Source organism: Muntiacus reevesi, chromosome 20, assembly GCF_963930625.1.
Source record: "Muntiacus reevesi chromosome 20, mMunRee1.1, whole genome shotgun sequence".
Lineage (NCBI taxonomy): Eukaryota > Metazoa > Chordata > Mammalia > Artiodactyla > Cervidae > Muntiacus > Muntiacus reevesi.
In genome coordinates, this window is record NC_089268.1 from 52218779 (window position 1) to 52238872 (window position 20094).

Below are 20094 nucleotides of genomic sequence, written 5' to 3' on the forward strand. Positions count from 1 at the left end.
GTGGTGGGGCTTGAGCCTTGCCTCTGTTTCTGAGTCTCCTTTCACAACCACAGTTGTGCCCAATCCACACCTCCTGGAGCAAGGCCTCCGCGTCCATCCCTGGCAGAGGTGCCCCCCAGCCTGCACCCCGACTCCCAGCCCACCCCGACCCTTATCCACCCCTCACCCCCACCCTCGCCCTTCCCCCCCGACCCCTGCCTGCAGATTGCTCTGGAGCCACTGCCCGCATGTGGGCCACAGAAGGAATCAGGCTTTTAGGCAGTTCCAGCTTCTGCCAGCCTGGGGAGCCGGAAACTAGGAATCAAGCATCTCATATTTCTAAAAGTAGCTGGTAAGGTAACAGAATCCAGACATAAGTCACCCTGCAGAACTGAGAGCTGTCAGAGCAGCCAGGACTCAGGACAGCTGTGTCCTGGGACATCAGGGGGCAGGGCCACAAGGGCGCACAGGCAACAGGTCGTCAGGGCTCCTCTGCCCGCTCATGGGGGACACACAAGCCCACGGGGGAGGTGGGGGTGTGGTGGTGGTGGGTGTCCAGAGCTGGGGGCATCCAGAGCCGGGGGCATACAGAACCACGGGGTGTCCAGAGCCTGGGGGGCGTCCAGAGCTTGGGGGCTTCCAGGAGCTGGGGGTGTCCAGAGCTGGGGGTGTCCAGAGCCAGGGGGTCCAGAGCCGGGGGCGTCCAGAGATGGGGGTGTCCAGAGATGGGGGGCATCCAGAGCTGGGGGCAAGCAGCCCCAGGAGCGAGGTGGAGGGCGACGCACTGTCCTGAGCGTGACTGTTGAATTCGCCTACAGTGAAGCACTTTTACTTGTATCTTTATTATTGTGAGAACCCCCGCTCTGTTTGAGGGTGGTACTCAGGGCTCCTGGCGGACTCCTTGGTTCCCAGCGCTGGGAGTGTGAGGCAAACTCACAGGGCACACATGCTGTTCCGTCAGCCTGGCTCCCGACTCACTCCAGGAGGTGAGAGCACAGAAAGCAGACTTTACACCCCGAGTCTCCCCCCGGCCCCCCCAGAGGCGTCACTTCACAGCTCATACTCCATGGGTCACATGCGAGAGTCTGGAAAGCTGCCTGAGCACCCGCCCCCCAGACTAGAGGCAGCTCGGAGGCTCAGCTCCACCGGAGCTGTCACTTGGCCCCGTCAGTCATGGACAGGAAGGTGACTCCTGCCCACACTCCTCTCAAACAGTCAGCCTGTGTCAGCACGCGCCACACGCACTGCTCTCTTCTAGGCCCGGGGCACCGCAGGGCCAGCTGTGTGTTCTTAGCAGATCTCCAAAGGGGTATGCCAGAACTTCTGTTTGTTTTAACGCAAAGTTTAAACAAATGAGCTGACTCCTTGCTTAGCCTAGAGAGCGACAGTGGCCGCTCCTAGAGGTGACCAGCATGGGCACTGCAGGGCCCTGTATGTGGATTTGAGCAGACAGGCCCCCAAAGAACTATTAGCAAGAAACCGTGACTGAAGGTGGCAGGAGTGAAGAGCAAGCCAACAGAAATGGCGGAGCCTCCTCGCTCTGAACACAAGCCTTTTGTCCACGGCCTTTCCAGGTGAGGAACGTGCAGTACTAACCTGACAGGAAGTCGGTGCCACGGGTGAGCTCCCCGGAACGGCTGTTTGAAGGGTCGGTGCCACAGGCATTCGTGTCTGCAGCCCTGGCCCCGGAGGTGGAGGTGTTAGGAGGTTGGGCCTTGGGGGTGGAGCCTCGGGAATGGGATTGGCGTCCCCACAGAGGTGAGCCAGACGGCTGCTCGGCCACAAAGGAGGATGGAGATCTGTGAACTGGGAAGGGGCCTCCCCAGACGCCGTGTCTGCTGCTGACACCTTGACCCTGGACTTCCACCTCCAGAACTGGGAGATACAAATGCTTGTCATCACCTGGTCTGTTTATGTTGGGTACAGATTTTAAAGGCCAGGAATTTGGATTTAGAGAAAACTTCGTTCTAATCTCTACTACTTAACAGCTGTGTGGCCCTGTTCAAATTACTCAACCTCTCTGAGCCTGTGGCCTCAACTGTAACACAGACACAAAATAACTACCCGGGGGTGATGAATGTGTCTCCAAAGTGCTTATGGTCATTCTGAGGAATGTGTGTGTGCATCTGTGCCGTGTCCACGTGTGTTGTGTGTGTGTGCATGTTGTGTGTCATGTGTCATGTGGCGTACATGCAGACACCCATGTGCATACACATGTGCACACCTGCACATGTATGTTTGCATTCGCCCTCAGTTTACCTCCACCATGTAGTTCTGACGTGAAGGCAGGAGGAGCTGATGAGACCCAGGGGCGATACGGGAGGTCAGAAAGCAGGCAAGCTGCCAGGAGGCCCCGCTCAGCCTGCCCTGCGCCCTGCCCCGCCCGTGGGGACACAGGAGTGGTCTGAGCGAGAAGCCACCCAGAGCAGCAGGGACACACTGTTTATTTGCCGGATCCCCAGAGGTGCCCCTGCTGGGGACGGCTTTTCCACTCACAGCACTTCAGTCTCCTCTTGCATTATTAAGTTCCAGGGAACTTTGTTTCTTACTCATCACCACACAAAGCTCAAAGGAACCAAGAGACAATCCCACCTCTTGGTACCTCAACCACTTGAGAGGAAAAGTCAAGCAAGGACCCTAGTCTCAGGTAAAACAAAATATTTTAATTCTGGTTGATTTCTTTTTCTCAAGAGAGGTGTTAGGCTGGGTGATAAGAATGTCTTCAGTTTTGTTTTTTGGATCTGTTTCTTCTAACTCCTGCCCCCTGTAAACTTTATTCATTAATGTTAAGAATAACATTGAGATTCAAAGGTCTGGAGATGAAGTGGAAAATTATAACCAGGGTACATAACACTGTTATGCCACAAAAATTATGGTGCAATGTTTTCCTAAGTAAGCTTAATGCCCTTTATTAAATTCCTTTATTATAAGCCCCCAGTGATTCTTGCAGCTCCTAGAATTTAAGCTGTACAAGCCATACCATTTGTCCCTTATCTGTCAATAAATTTCCAGAACCAAGTTCTACTGAGACCTCAACCAGGAAACAAGAACTATCTACTCGTCTTCCTCCTAGTTCTCCCTGGTGGACAATGCAACCTGTTGAATAATATTTTTGGAGATTGCAAAATTTTCCAAAATGGTAAAAAATAGTATCAATTTTGCAAATGAGTTTATATTTTAAACATACATATAAATTAGGCAAACATAATGTCAATGATATTTGGTACACACAAGGAAGAGTCCCTCAGGTGACACTTGGCTTTGAGCATGTGCTTTGAGGGTCAGAGGATGCTTCCTGAGGCCCAACCCAGGGGGTCTCAGCTTCAGCACCGCTGGCGTGTGGGCACAGGCCACGTTTGCTGTCGGGCTTGTTTATCAGCATCGCCAGCCTCTCCACCAGATGCTGGGAGCAGCCTGCCTCCACACGTGACAACACAGTGCCCCCAGACAGCCCAGTGCAGAACCATGGATGAATCCTTAACTCTGGTAAAAAGCAAGACAAAACAAAACTAAAACGACGGCTGTTCAATAAAAAGGGGAGAAATACCAGCACATGCTGCACCGTGCACGACTCTCAAAAACTGCGCCAGGAAGGACACCAGCCCCAGAGGTCCCATTTGTACGACACATTCTGCAAGGCAGCTTGCAGGGAACGACAGTGCATGGGTGGGCGTCGGGGGGGGTGGGGCACGGGCTGGTGGAGACACGCTGCATCTGGTTTACGGTGACAGCTGCACGGCCAGGTCAGGGTTCCCAACCTCACTGACATGAGCACTCCAGACAAGTGACGTTTATAGTATGTAAATTTGACCTCAATAAAGCTGTTTTTAAAAAAGTGGAAAAAAAAAACCCCAATAGGAGGGCAAACGCACTGCAGAAGGGTGGGCGGCCCCATCCCAGGGACTTCCCTGGGGTCTGGGCCGTGGTCTCCCCAAACCAAGGCCAGACCCCAGCATGCTGCTGACCACAGTGACCGTTAGACCGAGCAAGATGTTTTTGCCGGTCAAACAGCTGCACCGTCTGTTAGCACCTGATGTAACCCAACGGGCTGTGTAGTCAGTGCTTATGTGTGTCTTTCTATGGAAAACAGTGTGTACGCATGGTCACCCATGTCCAACCTGGCCAGGAAGAAGACAGGCGACCCACGGGGTCTGCCCCGTAGGACCTTGTGCATTCTTCGTGGTGAGGTGGGGACCATTCATGATGGAGTATGCCTACTGTGACATGAGATGCAAAGGGGAAAAAGGCTTGAAACCCCCCAGAATCCCCCATGGCAGACTCAAACCTCTGCCACAGTAAAAAAAGAAAAAAGAAGCCTATCTCCTTTGCTGTGTGTTAAACAACAGCTACTGTTGCTAGTCAAACAATTCTGGGGCCTCTTTTTGGGGAACAGAAATACTCTCCCTTACCTGGAATCCCAGTTATTCCCAGGGGTTTGGAGCCTTCCTGATGAAGTTATAATTACCTAATATAAATACCCAATACATTTCCAACCCTCCGTGAGGCAGCACTTGACATTTCTAGAATCTTCAGCTCTAATGGACCTGTGAAAAGTGAACAGTGGGTTAGAAATGGAGGCTGTCGGGTAAATTATCCCAAGACCTCATTGTGGCCAAGTTTTGGATAAAGGTGTTGGTAGTGAATTCACCCCCCACCTCCTTTCGCTGGAAGCTGTGGGGACTTTGTGGAAGAGAAGAGATGATTTCAATTTCAATTTAAATTTAACAATTTAAATTTTCCCCAAGGCCTCTCAAGCAAAAAGATAACTTTCTGTTTTAATGATTCTACATCTGATATGTTACAAGACAGTGAAATTCTGAGAAGTCTTGTCCCTGCTTGAAGGCCAGCAAACTGAGGACATGGGAACTCACACCAGCCCCAATGGAAGGTGCTAGGAGGAGGTTCACCCAACAATGCCTGCCAACAACTCAGGAAAAGCAACTGAATGATCAATAATTCTGATTAGGGCCAACCTCTGAAGTGAGCTGAAGGGCAGGAAGGATGCTGACCTACCAGTTAAATCCCACTGGTTTCCTAGAAAGTGTCATGTAGAACGTTCTCTCTGACTTGCTGATCAGCCACAACAACGGGCAGTAAAAGACAGAGGCTGTCTCACGCACATTCTGTGAAATATGCACAACTTTACAGCAGTGTTTTGCTGAGCAGAGTCCGGGCAACAAACACATGTTAAAAATAAGCATATTCTAAAACACGGGGGAAAAGGTGACGTTGCTAGAGTAGACCCAAAGTCAGGGTTTTCTTCCCTACCTCTGTTTGACAGATGCATAAAGATAAGCTTCAGGAGTAATTTTTAAAGTTCTCTTTCCATATATTGACAGTTGTCAACTGTCATGACCAGAGTGAGCAACATGGTCCTCACTGCCCAAGTGATGCAAGCTAAGTTAAGAATACAGTGGTGACTCGGCTTTCTACGCTTCAAGTTTTAAACTTACAGAAAAAAAAGTGGGAGGCAGGGTTACTGGTTCAACAACTCAACTAAGTTTATTCTAGCTAAGAGAGTCATAGATGTAGTCACCACCGTACTTAACCATCATCCATGAAAATATTTACGATTGCCTCTTTAGATCGGTTGTTGTAACTACTTTTCAGCTGCCCCATGGTTTCCTTTCCTACTCAAATTTTCTCTTGAAAAAGTCAATTCTTTTCCATGGACCTCAGACCTATTTTTTTTAAATTCTAGGGTAAAAGAATTTTGTACAAGAGGAGACCGAGACTCTGGTCTTAAAGTTATGTTGAGGTACGTCTGATGACTCGGTGTAGACTGAAGACCTCCCACCGGTCTAGAGCTGTGCTGGAAATGTGTGACTCACGCTGACCTGTCCAGCATGACAGCAGCACACTGCCCTCTTCCCGGCCAGCTCTCAGGACCGTGGGCCCTGCTCCTGGTCCGTCCCTCCCCCAGACCAACTTCCCTCCTCCCTGTCTGCCCAGTTCTCGGGCCACCTGCCTGCGGCCGCTGCCGCGCCCCTTTAGCTTATTGTCTGCGCCTCTGTCTTGGTTCTTCCAGCAGGTGCCCGCGGCAGACCCCTCTCTACCTGCTGCCCTGGCTTCTCTGGGCCTCGTCAGTGGATCTTTGACAACCAGCTCCAGTCTACAGGCCTCAAGACAGTTTCAGAGCCACCTTCCTCGAAGAATGACACTTTCCTGTGTGAGTGGATCATGTGGAGACCAGGTAACTGTGGCCTGCGATTCTGTGATTCAATTCCGCTTTATTAAATCATAAATCAATCTGCTGGGACCTGCTTCGACCTTTGTGCCCAAATTATTTTGGCGGTTATCTTTGTTTTGCTCACACAGAGAGCCTGTTGGTTCTGACGTGGTGTAGAGCAAAGAGCACTGGACCACGAGTCGGACCTGAGTTCCAGGTCAGCTGAGCACTGGTGCGGGACACTGACCGGCTCTGTTGGGAAAATGAGTGAATGCACCTGAAGGTGCTCTCTGCATGGCAGCATTTTGTGAAGCATTATAGAATTGACCAAGCCAAAGTAATTTTCTGAATGCCATTGTAGATGCCTTTCATTTGCAGAGGGTGGATGAATTTTCATAATCTCAGGAAGAACTTGTTGGAGAGAAGACCTAGAATGTGGACTTTTTCCCGAGAAACCTGGAGAAAAGGGGTGCGGGCATAAAGCAGGCAGGTCTGCACATGGTAACGCAGCAGAGCATCTCGCGCTGAGCCTGGGGCACACTCAGTATTCCCGCCGCCGACGTCGTCCCGCGTCTGTTCCAGAAAGGTGTGCAGTGCCAGGACCAGCCATGCTTCTCGAGAGAAGAAACATGGCTTTAAGCAGCCATTTCAACTGGTTCTGTGAACTTTGTCCGGAGCTAGTTTCACAGCAAGCAATCAGCATCACCCTCTTCTGAGAAGTGAGCATAAATTGTGAGAAAGGCAGCGAATTAAGAAATCCAGGAAACAGAACAGGCCTATCAGATAGCAAGCGCATGGACTGGAGTGAAAGGTGACAGACGAAGGTCAGTGATACTGTGAGAAATGCGTAGCCGTGTTTAAAAATCCCAGCCACAGGAACGCATCTGCAGTCAGAGAGGTGGAGCTGGGCTCTGGCTCAGAGGGAATCCTGGAGGAGACCCTGGAACGGGGCTTTCTGTGTGCAGAGCAACCTGGGCCCTCAGTGGGTCCATGGGCTCGGCTGGGCGGGGGCCTGGCCCAGGGCTGTGGGCACAGTGGGGCCACTGGTGGTTTTGACTGACTAACTTACATACAGAGAAGATATAAACATGTCAGCAGAAGTATATTATTAGCTTGAGAAGCAAAATAAAACAAGATTCAGGTGCTAGTGGTGAGGCCTTGATAAAAAGAAAGAGGCTAAGATTCAATTCTCAAAACATTTGACTTTTATGTATTTACTTCTTAAAGAAAGGGCTCAGAAACGAATGATGTGGGCACACGGAGGGCTTGACGCTCCGGGTGGGCTGAGCCGGGTCCTGCTCAGATTCCTGCAGTTCCCACGGTGCTAACTGCATGCCAAACAAGGCCCTGAGTGCTGTTCTGGGACTGGGCGGGTGGGCGGGCAGGAGTGGGGGCTCCTGTCCTCTAACGATGGCTCAGCCCACACTCCAGGAGCAGGGGGAAGCACAGACTGTGCCCTGGGGTCTGGGAACAAGGTGGGCAGGAGCCGGGTCTGGGGGCTTGCTGGCCCGAGGGGTGCCCAAGAAGGGGCTGGGAGGGGTGGGAGAGGGGGCGGACTCAAGCTCCTGCTATGGGCCAGGCCCCGCCCCCTAGGCGCTGAGGGTCCCTTGGCCTAGGCTGGTACCCCTACCTTAGAAACGCACTGGTAAGGGACAAGGATTTACCAAATAGCACATGGAATTCTACTCAATATCTTGTAATAACCTATAATGGAAAATAAAATTTTTAAAGCATCAATATATAAAATTGAGTCACTCTGCTGTACACTTGAAGCCAACACAATATTGTAAACCAACTAAACTTCAATTAAAAAAAGAAACGCACTTGGTAGTTTCTGACACAGGAAAGGCATGCTTTTTAAATTTTTTGAAAGATATTTGTTTTTATTTCTGGATCACCAGGGAAGTCCCAGGAAAGGCATGCTTTATGGCTGGTATTCATCAAAGCCTCACAAAAACTTAAATTAGGTGCCAACAGCAAGCAGAAAGGCATTGTGATTTTTGCAATAGAGGAGATAGTAAGTTGTATGTCTGTAGAATGATTATATATCTGAGTCTCTGAAATGCACTGGGAGAGAGGGGGCCTTTCAGCCTCTGTTCACCTCTTGTGAAATGCACTTGTTTGTATTTGAGTCTCTTGTGAAATGTATGTGTTTGTACTTGAGCCTCCTGTGAAATGTATGTGTGTGTACCTGAGCCGCTTGTGAAATGCACGTGTGTGTACCTGAGTCTCCCGTGAAACGTACGTATTGTACTTGAGTCTCTTGTGAAACGTACGTATTTGTACCTGAGCCTCTTGTGAAATGTACGTGTTTGTACCTGAGTCTCTTGTGAAATGCACGTTTTTGTACCTGAGTTTCTGAGTGGAAGGGACACCACAGGAGAACACTGCGCAGGAACCAGCTTTCTCTCCGGGGGCCTCGGAGAGCAACAGTACACTTCAATTCTCTTTGAAGAAAGGACCAGAAAAAATAGACATGGGATAAGTCAGAGACTGTTGAGTCTTTTCACTGGAGCCGCTACAGAGAGTGAAATGGAAGCACATTGGCCACACCCCGGTTACCAGGAAACATGGAAAAGCAGATCAGAGTGGCTCCGGCCCCCATGCACACAGGCCGCAGTGCACGGACAGTCTCAGGGCCTTGGGATTTCCCTGGGAGACTGGTCCACACGGCAGAGACGACCAGGAGTCTCCACGTGACAGCCAGTAACGGCCACGAAATGAAACAAAAAACAGTACGGGACAGAAGAGAAACACGTGGTGTAAAAATCTTCTTATTGAATTTTATATTTATTATCATGCCAATAAGTAAATGGGAACAAAATTAAAATAAATGTCACAGTAAAAAGGATAGAAAAAGTCATGGACTAATACTTTCAATTGCGATGAAAATGTATTTTGAAAAATGGGAAAATGCATATATATCTTTGTGTCAGTCTGTCACATTAATGAGTAATGACAATTTGTTTTAACGCCTTAACTTTTGCAAATTTGTCGATGATTGTGTCAAAGCTAAATTTCTCTTCATGTCAGATTTTCAGCCTATCTTTACTCATCGTTGATCACAGACCACTTTTGCTTTAATTTTGAAAATTTTCTTTCATGTTAAGTAACAAATAGGAAAAGTGTTAAAAGGATAAGATTGGAAGAGATTCATAGAAATCCCATGTGATGTCAAATTCCATTAATAGCAAGTCCATACTTCTCTCCTGGTGGCTCAGACAGTAAAGAATCTGCCTGCAATGTGGAAGACCTGGGTTTGATTCCTGGGTTGGGAAGATCCTCTGGAGGAAGGCATGGCAACCCACTCCAGTATTCTTGCCTGGAGAATCCTATGGGCAGCAGAGCCTGGTGGGCTAGAGTCCACGGGGTCGCAAAGAGGTGGACATGACTGAGCACAGCGGTACTATGCTTCTTTGGGACCAATTCTGCTGGCTTTCAAATACGTCCCAGTCCCAATGTTGTTTAGGCTGGTAAATGTACAGAGGGGCTGCCCTTGATTATTTCAAATCTACTCTGCATGTTAGAGACCAAACTGCCCCCATGGGGCTCAGATCCCAAGTCTTCCTGAATGCGAAGTGTCAGTGGCTCAGCCATGTCCGACTGTTTGCGACCCCATGGACTGTAGCCCACCAGGCTCCTCTGTCTACCGGGTTCTCCCGGCAAGAGTACTGGAGTGGGTTGCCATTCCTGCCTCCAGGGGATCTTCCCAACCCAGGAATCGAACCCAGGTCTCCCACATTGCAGGTGGACTCTTTACTGTCTGAGCCCCCAGGGAAGCCATTTTCTGAATTTACTGAAAAAGAAAAGGACAAAACTAAGACTAACGTATTCTCTGTCTTATTCTTCCTGTGCCAGGGCTGCTGTTAGCGGGAAGTCTTCCACGTTCACGTCCATGTAGGAGACACTGCTAATTAAAGGGTGTGTATTTAAAATGACCATGTCTGAGGTTGCCATTATATTATTAAAACTACAGCATACACAGTGGTTACTGAGATTTAGATGAACCACAGAAATTTGGGAGAGGGAGTATTTTAGCACTTGTATGGTTTAGGATTGCTGGTTCTTGGTGGTAACAAAAGACAGATGAACTATGGTTCTTTATTACTACGAGACATTTGTCATCAGGGCTCTGTAGCCGGTGTGTCTCCCCCTCCAGCGGGAGCGGCAGGGGCACAAGGACCTCGGCTCCCAAGTCCCGGTGCTGGGGAGGGGCGGGCACTTGGGTCGCCAGGAGCACCCAGTGTCCATGCGGCCCGGAAGCTCCAGGACTGGAGTCTGGAGTTTGGGTGAGGAGTCTCGGCAGCCCTGATGGGGACACACTTTGTGCAGAGGTTCCTTCGTAGGGTCACACCTCAGCACTGGGTGACCCCAGGGTGCCCCACCCTCTCTCCTGGGCGTCCCCCACCCAAGCCTCTGCAGCCCGACAGCCCTCTCTCTGCAGGGGCTGCCCTGCCGATCACCTCTGGCACCTGACGCTTTCTGCTCTGGGGAAGCCACACCAGCCCTGCCCGCCACCATGTCAAGGTGACCTACCTGCGCCCGCCACCCTGCCTAGTGGATGGTCTTTGGGAAGGGCCTGTGGGCGTCCCATGGGACACCCACCCGCACACCAGCTCTTGTCCCCGCCTCCAGCCCACCCTGCCCGCGAGTCACAGCCAGGGCCCCATGCCTCCAGGTCACCCCGCCCTGCATGCTCTTGGCTGCTGCCTCCCCCGGTCTCCATCCGCAGCCGGCATACCCTGCACAGGGGCCCTCTTGGCCTGCACTTGTGCTTCTAAGTGCAGCGTTTGTTCACAGAACATCCTGGAGCGACTGCCTCCTGTCCCCAGCTCAACTGAAAGGCCACTGAAGGCAGGGCTGCCAAGCCGCACCCCTCCCCTCCCCCAGGCAGTCCCGGGCACCTGCGCAGGTGGGCACCGTGGCCCGACCGGGGCCCTGCCCCACCTTCGTGGGGCAGATGTCAGATGAGTCCTGACTCCGCTGGCCTTCCCTTGGAGGGGTCACTCGCCCAGGTGGGCTGCGGGAAAGTGCAGGTCGGGGGCCCACCGGGAGGCCCAGACGCTTCAGGGACAGTTTTCAAAGATGAGGGCGGTGAGTCACAGGCTGGTTCCCGACACCACGCTTCTGGGGCAGAGCGTGCAGGCGACCAGGCTCCTCTCTCTGGGACCCACTTTCAGCACCAGCTGTCCACACACACTTCTTGGAAGCCGGGGGCGTGTCCTCCGTCCTGTCATGGGGTCTTCGCCTGCGGAGGGCCCAGCCGGTGGGACAGAGTCGGGCCCAAAAAGAGCAGGACACCCCGCCAGCCGGCTGAGCTTCGGGTTTGGGAGTCAGGACGGGACACAGCCCTCCGTACTTCTGGACACCCCAGGTCTCACCAGGCGCTGGCTGCTCCCCACACGGCTTCCTAAGAGCACACCTGCAGGGATGCCTGCGCCTCCAGGGACGCTGGTGTTCAGAGGGAGGCGACCTTGGAGTGGCTGGTCAGGCTGCAGGTCTCCAGGGTTCACACGGCCACTTTCTGACCTGAGACTGGGCAACACTCAAGTTCTCTAGAATCTGGCCTCTTCATCCGAAAACTGGGGATAATAGTAAAATCCATGTGAGGAGACTGCTGAGAGGGTGTGACTTCAGAGAAACATCACACACGAAGTGCTCAGTGACTACTGACCATTCTGTCCTCCAGATGGGAGGCGGGGTGCACACGGGGGTCCCTAGAGCAGCAGGGCGATGGCCAGCCCCACCCAGCTCTCCCAGGCACTTCCTTCACACCAGGCTCCCCACGGAGAGGCTCCCCTTGGGAGGGAGCTGCCTTCTCGCAGCTTCCCCAGCTGTTTCAGAGACTCCAGGACCCCACCGGCCGCTTGGTTTCCAGCCCAGGCCGCACCCTCCCTGCCCCGCGCCACCGCCACCCCAGCTACACGCGGGACCCGCAGCTCCGAGCTCCCAGCATTGGACATGGCAGGAGGGGACGCTGTGCTGTGGGAGCCGGGACACCCCCTGTGCCCCCAAGACGGACCTGGCCTCACGCCTTCCTGCCTGCCGGCCTGTCACTGACCCTGAGTGCGGCACACACGCCGGGGGAACGGAACGTCCCGCAGGAGGGGCCTCTCTGGATGCCCTTCTGAGGAAGCTGGGTGCCCGCAGCCTCTCGCCATGAAGGGCACACCCTTTGCAAAGCAGAAGGTGGCATTTCTCTGGGGCACACATGGAGGCCTCTTGATTCTTATGTTCTAAAGAGGCTGCCATCAGTGCCCTGGGGAAACCCAGAGTGACTGGCGGAGGACGGAGCAGGCCCGCTCACCAGGGAGCGTGGTTCCTCTTTGTGCCGGCCTGGCTGCATCTGGGGGCGAGTGGACTCTGAGGGAAGCGCACGGCTGTTGCACAGAGCGCCCGAGTGGGGCGCCTGCCTGGGTCCAGCTCACCAACCGCACCTGGGGTGACCCGCACTGTCTCCAGAAACCATCCCACCACCCCGGGAGGAGCTGCTCGCCCAGATTCAGCCCCCACCGTGCCTGGGTCTCCTAAACACGCCTGGTACGAAGGTCGCCCTCAGGCCCCATCAGCACACTGGCAGCCTGGCTCCTTCGCCAGTCGATGCTGCCCCTCACATCCTCTCAAACTGAACCAGAGGCTTCAGGAAAGGGAACTGTGGATGGCTATCTCCTTGTAATCGACCTCACCTGGAGCTAAAATACCCCAGACTTGCAAGTGTTCAGCCGTGGCCGGCGAGCCCAGCCCAGCCCTGCCGCCCTTGTCAAGGTGGGGGCCTCGGGGGCCAGAGAGAGTGCTAACCCCACTCCTGGCCGAACTGTCACAGCCCATCGCTGCAGCTGGGAGGAAACAAGAGGGCAAGCGTACCCCTGAAATGCAACTGGTATCCCTGCGTTCAAGCCCCTGATAGCCCAAGGAGACCCCGGTACATCCCCAGAAGGGACAGTGAACATTCTCAAGCCTCAGGGACAAGTCAGAGACCAGTTTTTTTTTTTTTTCTCCCTTCCTCTGGGCAATAAAAAGGAAAGGGAAGAGGAACTTCCCTCCGAGGTCTTGGTGATTTCTTGTTAAACACATCTATAAATACAGGCATGTTGAAAGCACATTCTTGATAAAATTATTAATAACTCAGTGTCAGCATGGGAGGGGTCACCTAACGTGGGATCACAGGATTTTGTGTCTTAATGTTTCCCTGTTTTCAAGACTAGACGCTGGTGTGCAGGGTGGCAGGTGGTGAACAGCTCTGAACCCCACTTGCTGCCCAAGCTACCTGGGCTCGACATGCCCCTTGGCTTTGCACATGTGACCCCCCTGAGGGCTGAGGAGTCCTCTGAACTTTAACAACACGACACCGCAGGGCAGAGACACTGGGATTCACGGGCTGTCTCGAAGCAGCAGCCATGGGAGCAGCCCCACAAGTTGGAAGCGGGAGTCCCTGCTGGGACGGACCTGGGGAGCCAGCACTCCATAAATAATAAAGTCCTGCAGGAACTGTTGCCAGGGAGAAGCCTGATTAACAAAGGCTAACAAAGGCACCCTGAGAGCCAGTGTGGGCGGAGGGCGCACACCGGGGTGGCTGCCAGGGGCCAGACAGAGACCTCCGTGGTGCAGGCTGGGCAGATGCTCCAGCACAGCATCTGTCAGGACCACCACCCCCGCACCCAGACCTCAGCCCCACGTCAGGAGGGCAGGGTGATGCCTCAGGACCAGTTCACAAGATGCTTTACTTTTTGTCAGCTTTATTGAGACATATCTGACTTAGAACATTGTGTCAGTTAGGGTGCACAGCACACTGGCTCCCCAAATCCGGCAATGAAAGACAACCTGGTTAGGGGTCAAATTAGTCTTTATTAACCTAGTATTTTCTCTTTCACAATAAATTAACAAATTAGATATCTAAATTGGACGTTAATCATCACAAGTCTAGCTCCTGGGAGTTAGTTCTGGGTTTGTGGACAGACCTGAGCACCTCTGCTGCAAAGCTGGGTCCCAGCGGAGGCAGCCCCGCCGACCCCTCAGACTGGCAGCCCCGTTCAGTCTGTCCTCTGACGAGGTAGAGCCCACTACTGCAAGAGGCCGGCCCAGGGAGCCAGCGCCAGGGAGCAAGCCCCGGGGGCCCAGCCCTGGAGCAGCTGCCCACCTCCAGCCTCCCCAAGCCCCCTCGCTGCCTTGGGCCTGTTCATCTCCACACACAGCCATGCCCTGGGCTGTGACGATCACCTGGACAGCCATGATGGTGGCCCCCTGCACGGCCCCCATCATGGCCCGTCTACCCTCCCCCACACCCATCACAGTGCCTGCTCACCCAGAACGCCTGGCGAGCTCCTCGCCGGCCGCATCCGCAGGATGGTGTCCACACGCTTGCCAGGCTCCACCAGCCCCCCACCTCCCGGGCTGGTTGAACCAACCAGTCGCTGTACGGCAGCACCGAGCAGATGGAGAGCCCGGGCCTGCTTCTGCAGCTGTCTGCCCCTCCCTGCCATGCACGCCATGCTCGCCCTGGGCACACAGTGGCTGTGCCTTCGCTTCTGCACATGTGCCGGCCCTGCCAGACTCCCCTCCCCGCATGCAGCAACTCCTGCACTCGGCTTCAGCCTCCGTCTCTGGGACGCCTTCCCAGGACACGGCCCTCGCCCCGCACTGGGACGGCCCGTTTCCTCCCCAAACGTAGACCCAGGAGCACCCACACTAGTGCTCATGGCCGACTTCCCAACTGTCAACACCACCAACCAGCGTTTCTGAGACTCAGGGCGGGTCTGTGCATCCTGCCTGGGTCCCACAGCGCCTGCTGGGATCTCAAGCGAACCAGCAAGTGATCAAACAAAGAGAAGCAGCGCAGGTCTCCTCCACCATTGGCCACGATTCCGAGACCAGGCTGGACAGACCTGCGTTTGGAGGAAATCATAGAAAAGGGAGCCTAAGGAAGTTGCCAGGGCCACGGCCCGCTCCGCCTCGAGGGAGGTGGGTCACCGTCCCCGTCCATGTAAACTAAACACCCGTCTGGGCTTCAATGGGGAAAGGCCTCTACCTCTAACATCTAAGTGTGGTCAACACCATCCCAATGGAAATGTCCGTGAGCTTTCGGTGAGGACAGGAACTGACTACCACCCACCATGCCCCGGACCGCCCCCAGGGGGCTGGGGGAGCAGGTGGGAAGCTGCGCTCGGACAGGGCACACAGCGGCGGGGCCGGCCCCGCGGGGCCTGGGGAGCCTCACAAGCCTGAGACCAAAGGTCGGGGCACTGCTCCCTCTTCCCTCCCACCCTGACACTGACTTGGGACTAGACCAGGCTCAGGCAAAGCACACTAACACCCGTAGTTTCCGGCGTGTCCCTTGGCCTCTCTGAGCCTCCAGTGAATGAAATACCTGCTCTGCGGTTTACAAGTTTCGCGGGGCAGTGTGCGGCCTGCAGAGCACGGGTTACCAGGTGGCTGCCGCTGGTGCCACGAACAGTGGGGTCCCAAGAGGAGCCTACTTCCCCGGTGCTGCTTCCTCACGCACTGTGCTCAGCCTGGGTCTTCCGAGGCTCTGCCCCTGCACTTCCCCACAGGTGGTTCCCGGGGGACCCTCAGGCCTTGAGACCCAGCACATACACATGGACTACTTGTGCATTCCCCAGGCAGGCCTGTCGAGTCAGAAATAGCATTTTAACACCCATCATCCCACACCCTTCAGGCCTGCTCTGGCACAGGGTGCTCTCTGCTGGCACGTGGCAGGAGCGTGCCAGCACTGGACACTCAGGACACTGGCCAAGCCTCCCGCGGCCAACGAGCCCTCGACTCCCTCTGTTTAGCCAAACCTCTCCTTTAAGCAAAAATCACATTTCCTTCCTCCCTCACCCAACCCCTACGCCCCCCCACCCGCTGCGAGTTAGATGAGAAAACACAGGGAAACTGTCTTAAACTGCTGTCCACACCAGTTAACATTCTTGGATCGAAGCCGAGCTTGGAACGAGGAGAAGTCCCTGGGGAGCCCGGGGCACCCCTTCTCTGATTTCCCTCTGCTCACAGGGCACCCACTGTCTCAGGGAAGGGAGTTCTCGTCTCCTGTTGTCAGTACACCTCCTTCTGGAGGAGGGCAGTGGCCTTAAAATACAGCAGAGCAGCCCCCGAACCCGCCTCGTGGTGTTCATAGCAGGAGCATGTGGGCCCCCACGCCCAGGCTGAGGACGGGGAGGTGCATGGGGCCTCACAAGCCCTTTATCAACATGCACTTGTGCATATGGCGAGGGCCACACACCCTGGATGAAACTCAGCCCGGGAGACAGTCCCTAGGAGCAGGGTGCGCCCGGCAGGGCCCTGAGACAGCCTGGAGGCAGCACAGCTTCCAGCAAAGAAGGAATTAAGTCAAAATCGTTCTCTTGTCAAAGAGGGTACATAGCTCTCAACGTGGAGCAAAACAAGTGCACGTTCACACATCAGGTCTGGACACTTAAACTGAACTCTGGTTGCTTTTCTTCTGGCAGCACCTAAACCCTGGCTTTGTTTCAGGTGCATTATGGTCTTCTGAGAAAGGACCAGGACTTCAGAATGCCTGGGGCAGCTGTGGAGAAAGAACGTCACAGGTGACAAGCATTGAAATAGCATTTCAGGTGCAAGAATGTATCTGGGCATTCACACTATGCAGGCACTGAAGCGTTCACGTGGATTCCTAAATACTCCTTCTGATCATATATTCACATTCCTTTTTGGTTTAAGGGAAAAATTACTTTACAGCAAACTGTCTTGGCTATTGGTGGGGAACTCGCAGCCATGCTTCCGTTCCCCGCTGCCCAGCTGGGGTTTGCACATGTGTGGGGCACCCAGGGTTCATCTGGGCTTGCCCTCTGCAGTGTGGGACCCCAGGGTCTCACTGGGCCTGTTCTCTGCACAGCGTGGGACCCCAGGGGCTCACTGGGCCCACCCTCTGCACACGTGTGGGGCCCCAGGGGTTCATCTGGGCCTGCTCTCTGCACACATGTGGGGCCCCAGGGGTTCATCTGGGCTCACCCTTTGCACGCAGGGAAAGCTGTTCTTACTCAGGGTTCCTTCCGTGGTGGGGTTCAGAGAAAGCTTTTTAGGGAGAGGCCGGGCATGTTTTTTCGGATAGCTCTGAGTGCTTAAACCACATGGGTCGATACAAAGGGTCACACTGTGGGTCTCTCCCAGCACAGCCAGCACAGCCCGACGTCAGAGTCACCCACCACCAGGCGCTCCCAAAGCCCGAGTCAGAAGCTTCGAGCAGCCCAGAGATGCACTCCTCTCCCTTTGGCTTCCAGAGCAACTGTGACCACACACTTTCAGCACAAGGCTGCAGAGACAACTGGAAAAATGAAAAACAGCTTTTCAGAAACCATTTAATGAGGTAGCTGAGATCATCTTACATCCACAGCAGACAGAGGTGCTTAATGAGTTCACAGGCATTTAAACATATTCATAAACCCATGACAGTGCCTGGTAACTGCTCTTTCTTCCCAAATCCCAAAAGTGCATGCATGCCTTGCGAAGAGCCCCAGGAAGAGCACCGCAGCAGGCCAGGAGGGAGGAGCTGGACGGGAGCTGAGGGCGGGCGTCTGGGGTGCTCCCCACACAACACCGGTGCAGGCGGACAGGGCCAGGCGAGACTCCGAGAAGGGCAGGGCTGAGCGGGGCTGGCATGAGGGGGGCCTGCTCACCCCTCCACACCCAAGAACCACCCTCAGGAGGCTGCCCCCACGGCCACAGGGGTCTCCCCGCTGTCTGCTCGCAGGCCCAGGCTGCTCTGGAGAAGAGCTCCTCTACAGTCACCTCCCAACGCCGCCCAGTGGGTCTCAGACGGGGAGAGGCCAAGAGACCAGTCTGGGCAGTGTGGCCTTCATGAAGACACCCCAACACGCACAGACCCATGCCACACACATCCACGCACACACACACCCGTGTCACACCCACACCTGTGTGCAGACGCGCCTGTCACACACACCACACCTGTGTACACACACACCCGTGTCACACACACCCCGGCTCAGCCGCGCGCATGACAGTCAGCAGTGTCTGGCAGCACGGAAGCTGGGGGGGCGGCTGGGGGTCTCGAGAGGAGCCTGGATCCACTGGACACCCCCTTCCGGTCCTCAGGCCAGGCAGCGACTAGGAGCCGGAAGGAAGGCGTCCGAGGCGCCGGCTAAGCCTCCGGGGCGTAGCTGCCGGGGGCCAGCGCGGGCGGGCCTCGGAGGCCAGCCCAGCGCCGCGCGCCCGGAGGGGGCTCCGCGCGCCCCCGCTCCTTGTATTTACCCAGAATGCTCCGGGCCTCCTCGGCGTCCCGCAGCGGGCTCTCTCCATACTCCTCCCGCAGCCACTGGCGGAACTGGGGAAGTGAGACCCGCGGGGCGTCAGGTGGCGCGGCCAGCCCTCCACGCCCTCGCCCAGCGCGCCCACGGCCAGCGCCCAGTGGTAGGTGGCCTCGGTCAGTGCTGAGGCGGCCAGCGGGCGCCGCGCGACAGCATGACTCCTTCCAGGCTTTGGCCTGGGGACGTGAAAGCCAGTCTGATCCAGATGGCTGCACTTGACCCCCAGGCACAACAGCAGAAGCTAACCTGGGGCCCGTGGAAGGCGGAACGGCTGCGAGGGGCTGGAGGGAGCCCCTGGGCCAGCCGGCCTGTGGGGGAAGGTGGGGCGCAGTTACCTGGTGGACCTGGAGCTCCTCAAACTCCTGCAGCTGCCTCTGGAAGCCCAGGTTGGGGTTGGCACACGACCTGCCTGCGCGCACGGTGTGCAGGGCGTCCTCCCAGCCAAAGTCGGTGACCGTCATGATATAGGCGACCACCAGGGTCACGCTCCTGGAGACGCCCGCTAGGCTGCAGGTTGAGAGCCACACGGCAAGGGGCGGTCAGGGGACTCATCTAGGAAGCCGCCTGTCCTCGGTTCTGAGGAGACAGCTAGCCAGTGGGTCCTCAGAAATCACTCAGAAGCACACCAGCTCTCTCCGCTTTACCACACTAGGGTCTCGGGCACTCCTCACCCACATGGCCTCAGTCTTGATTGCTTTTCTACTGGCTATGGCTGCAGGCACTTCGTGTCGTGATTCTCTTTCTCCTGACCTCCCCTTCAGACAGTCCCCGTTCCCTGGACAGGAAAGTAGCGAAAGGACATCTGGGAACTTGAAGGGTCCAGTCAGTTATAACTTCAGCCATTCAGACGGCTTCACACTTTTAAAGTCTGATCTTCTTAGGTACCTCTTCCCTGGTGGCTCAGACAGTAAAGAATCTGTCTGCAATGGAAGAGACCTGGGTTCGATCCCTGAGTCGGGAAGATCCCCTAGAGTAGGAAATGGCAACCTACTCCAATATACTTGCCTGGAAAATCCCATGGACAGAGGAGCCTTGTGGGCAACAGTTCATAAGATCGCCAAGAGTCGGACATGACTGAGTGACTAACACTTTCTTAGGTACATAAGGGTCAAGTCTATCATTTAAAAAACTCATTAAATACAGAAGCCCTTACCCAACATTCTCTGATATCCTCCACAGACCCAAGCAGAGTGCCCACATGGCACACTCCACGTGCTCTGGGGTGTGGGGGTGGGGACGCTCTGCAGGTGATAAAGGCCAGTTTTCTCCAGCAGGCTGAATAAGGGGACCAATTTTAAATGTACATGCAAATTAAGGCGGTCACAGAGAGGTTGTGCTACGTCAGACTTGGAGTGCTCAGCAACGGTTTAAGATGGGGAAGTTTAGCAAATTTCTCATTTTTAGAAAAGCTTATCTTCAGATTGACACAACCAAATGAAACACGAATTCCTAGAATATCAGCCCTGCACTTATTCAAATATAAATAACAATAAAAACCACTCTCAAGTAGTGGTTCTTCCCTTGGGCTGTGTATCAGAAATACTGATAAATCTTTTAAAAAGCTCACATCCTCTTGGGGTGCAGCTGGGGAGATGCTCACCCCCCGAAACAGCACTGGCTGCAATGCAGAGAGTGCTGGAGCAAATG

General features: G+C 54.6%; 1 protein-coding gene and 1 long non-coding RNA gene across 7 annotated transcripts in view; one reads left to right on the plus strand and one right to left on the minus strand.

Annotated features, from left to right (window-relative positions):
- Positions 1-1214: 1214 nt before the first annotated feature.
- Positions 1215-11226, plus strand: LOC136151785 (uncharacterized). Its single transcript, XR_010660089.1, has 4 exons — positions 1215-1553; positions 5681-5737; positions 6008-6172; positions 10007-11226. It is a non-coding gene; the product is annotated as an uncharacterized lncRNA (long non-coding RNA).
- A 2122-nt stretch (positions 11227-13348) lies between these two features.
- The window catches only part of DUSP22 (dual specificity phosphatase 22), a 46875-nt gene continuing 40129 nt past the window's right edge, over positions 13349-20094 (minus strand). Inside the window, exons 6-9 of one of the 6 annotated variants that reach the window (XR_010660052.1) lie at positions 18783-18954; positions 17329-17447; positions 15513-16688; positions 13349-15030 (exon numbers count right to left, since the gene is read on the minus strand). Coding sequence is in view for 5 of the 6 variants with exons in the window: in XM_065912665.1 (XP_065768737.1) it covers positions 16493-16688; positions 17329-17447; positions 18783-18954 (487 nt within the window). In the remaining variant the exon portion in view is untranslated. Of the gene's footprint in view, positions 17448-17472; positions 18465-18782; positions 18955-20094 lie in introns of those variants that run through there. The other 5 variants (XM_065912665.1, XM_065912670.1, XM_065912667.1 and 2 more) reach the window with 5 other exon arrangements.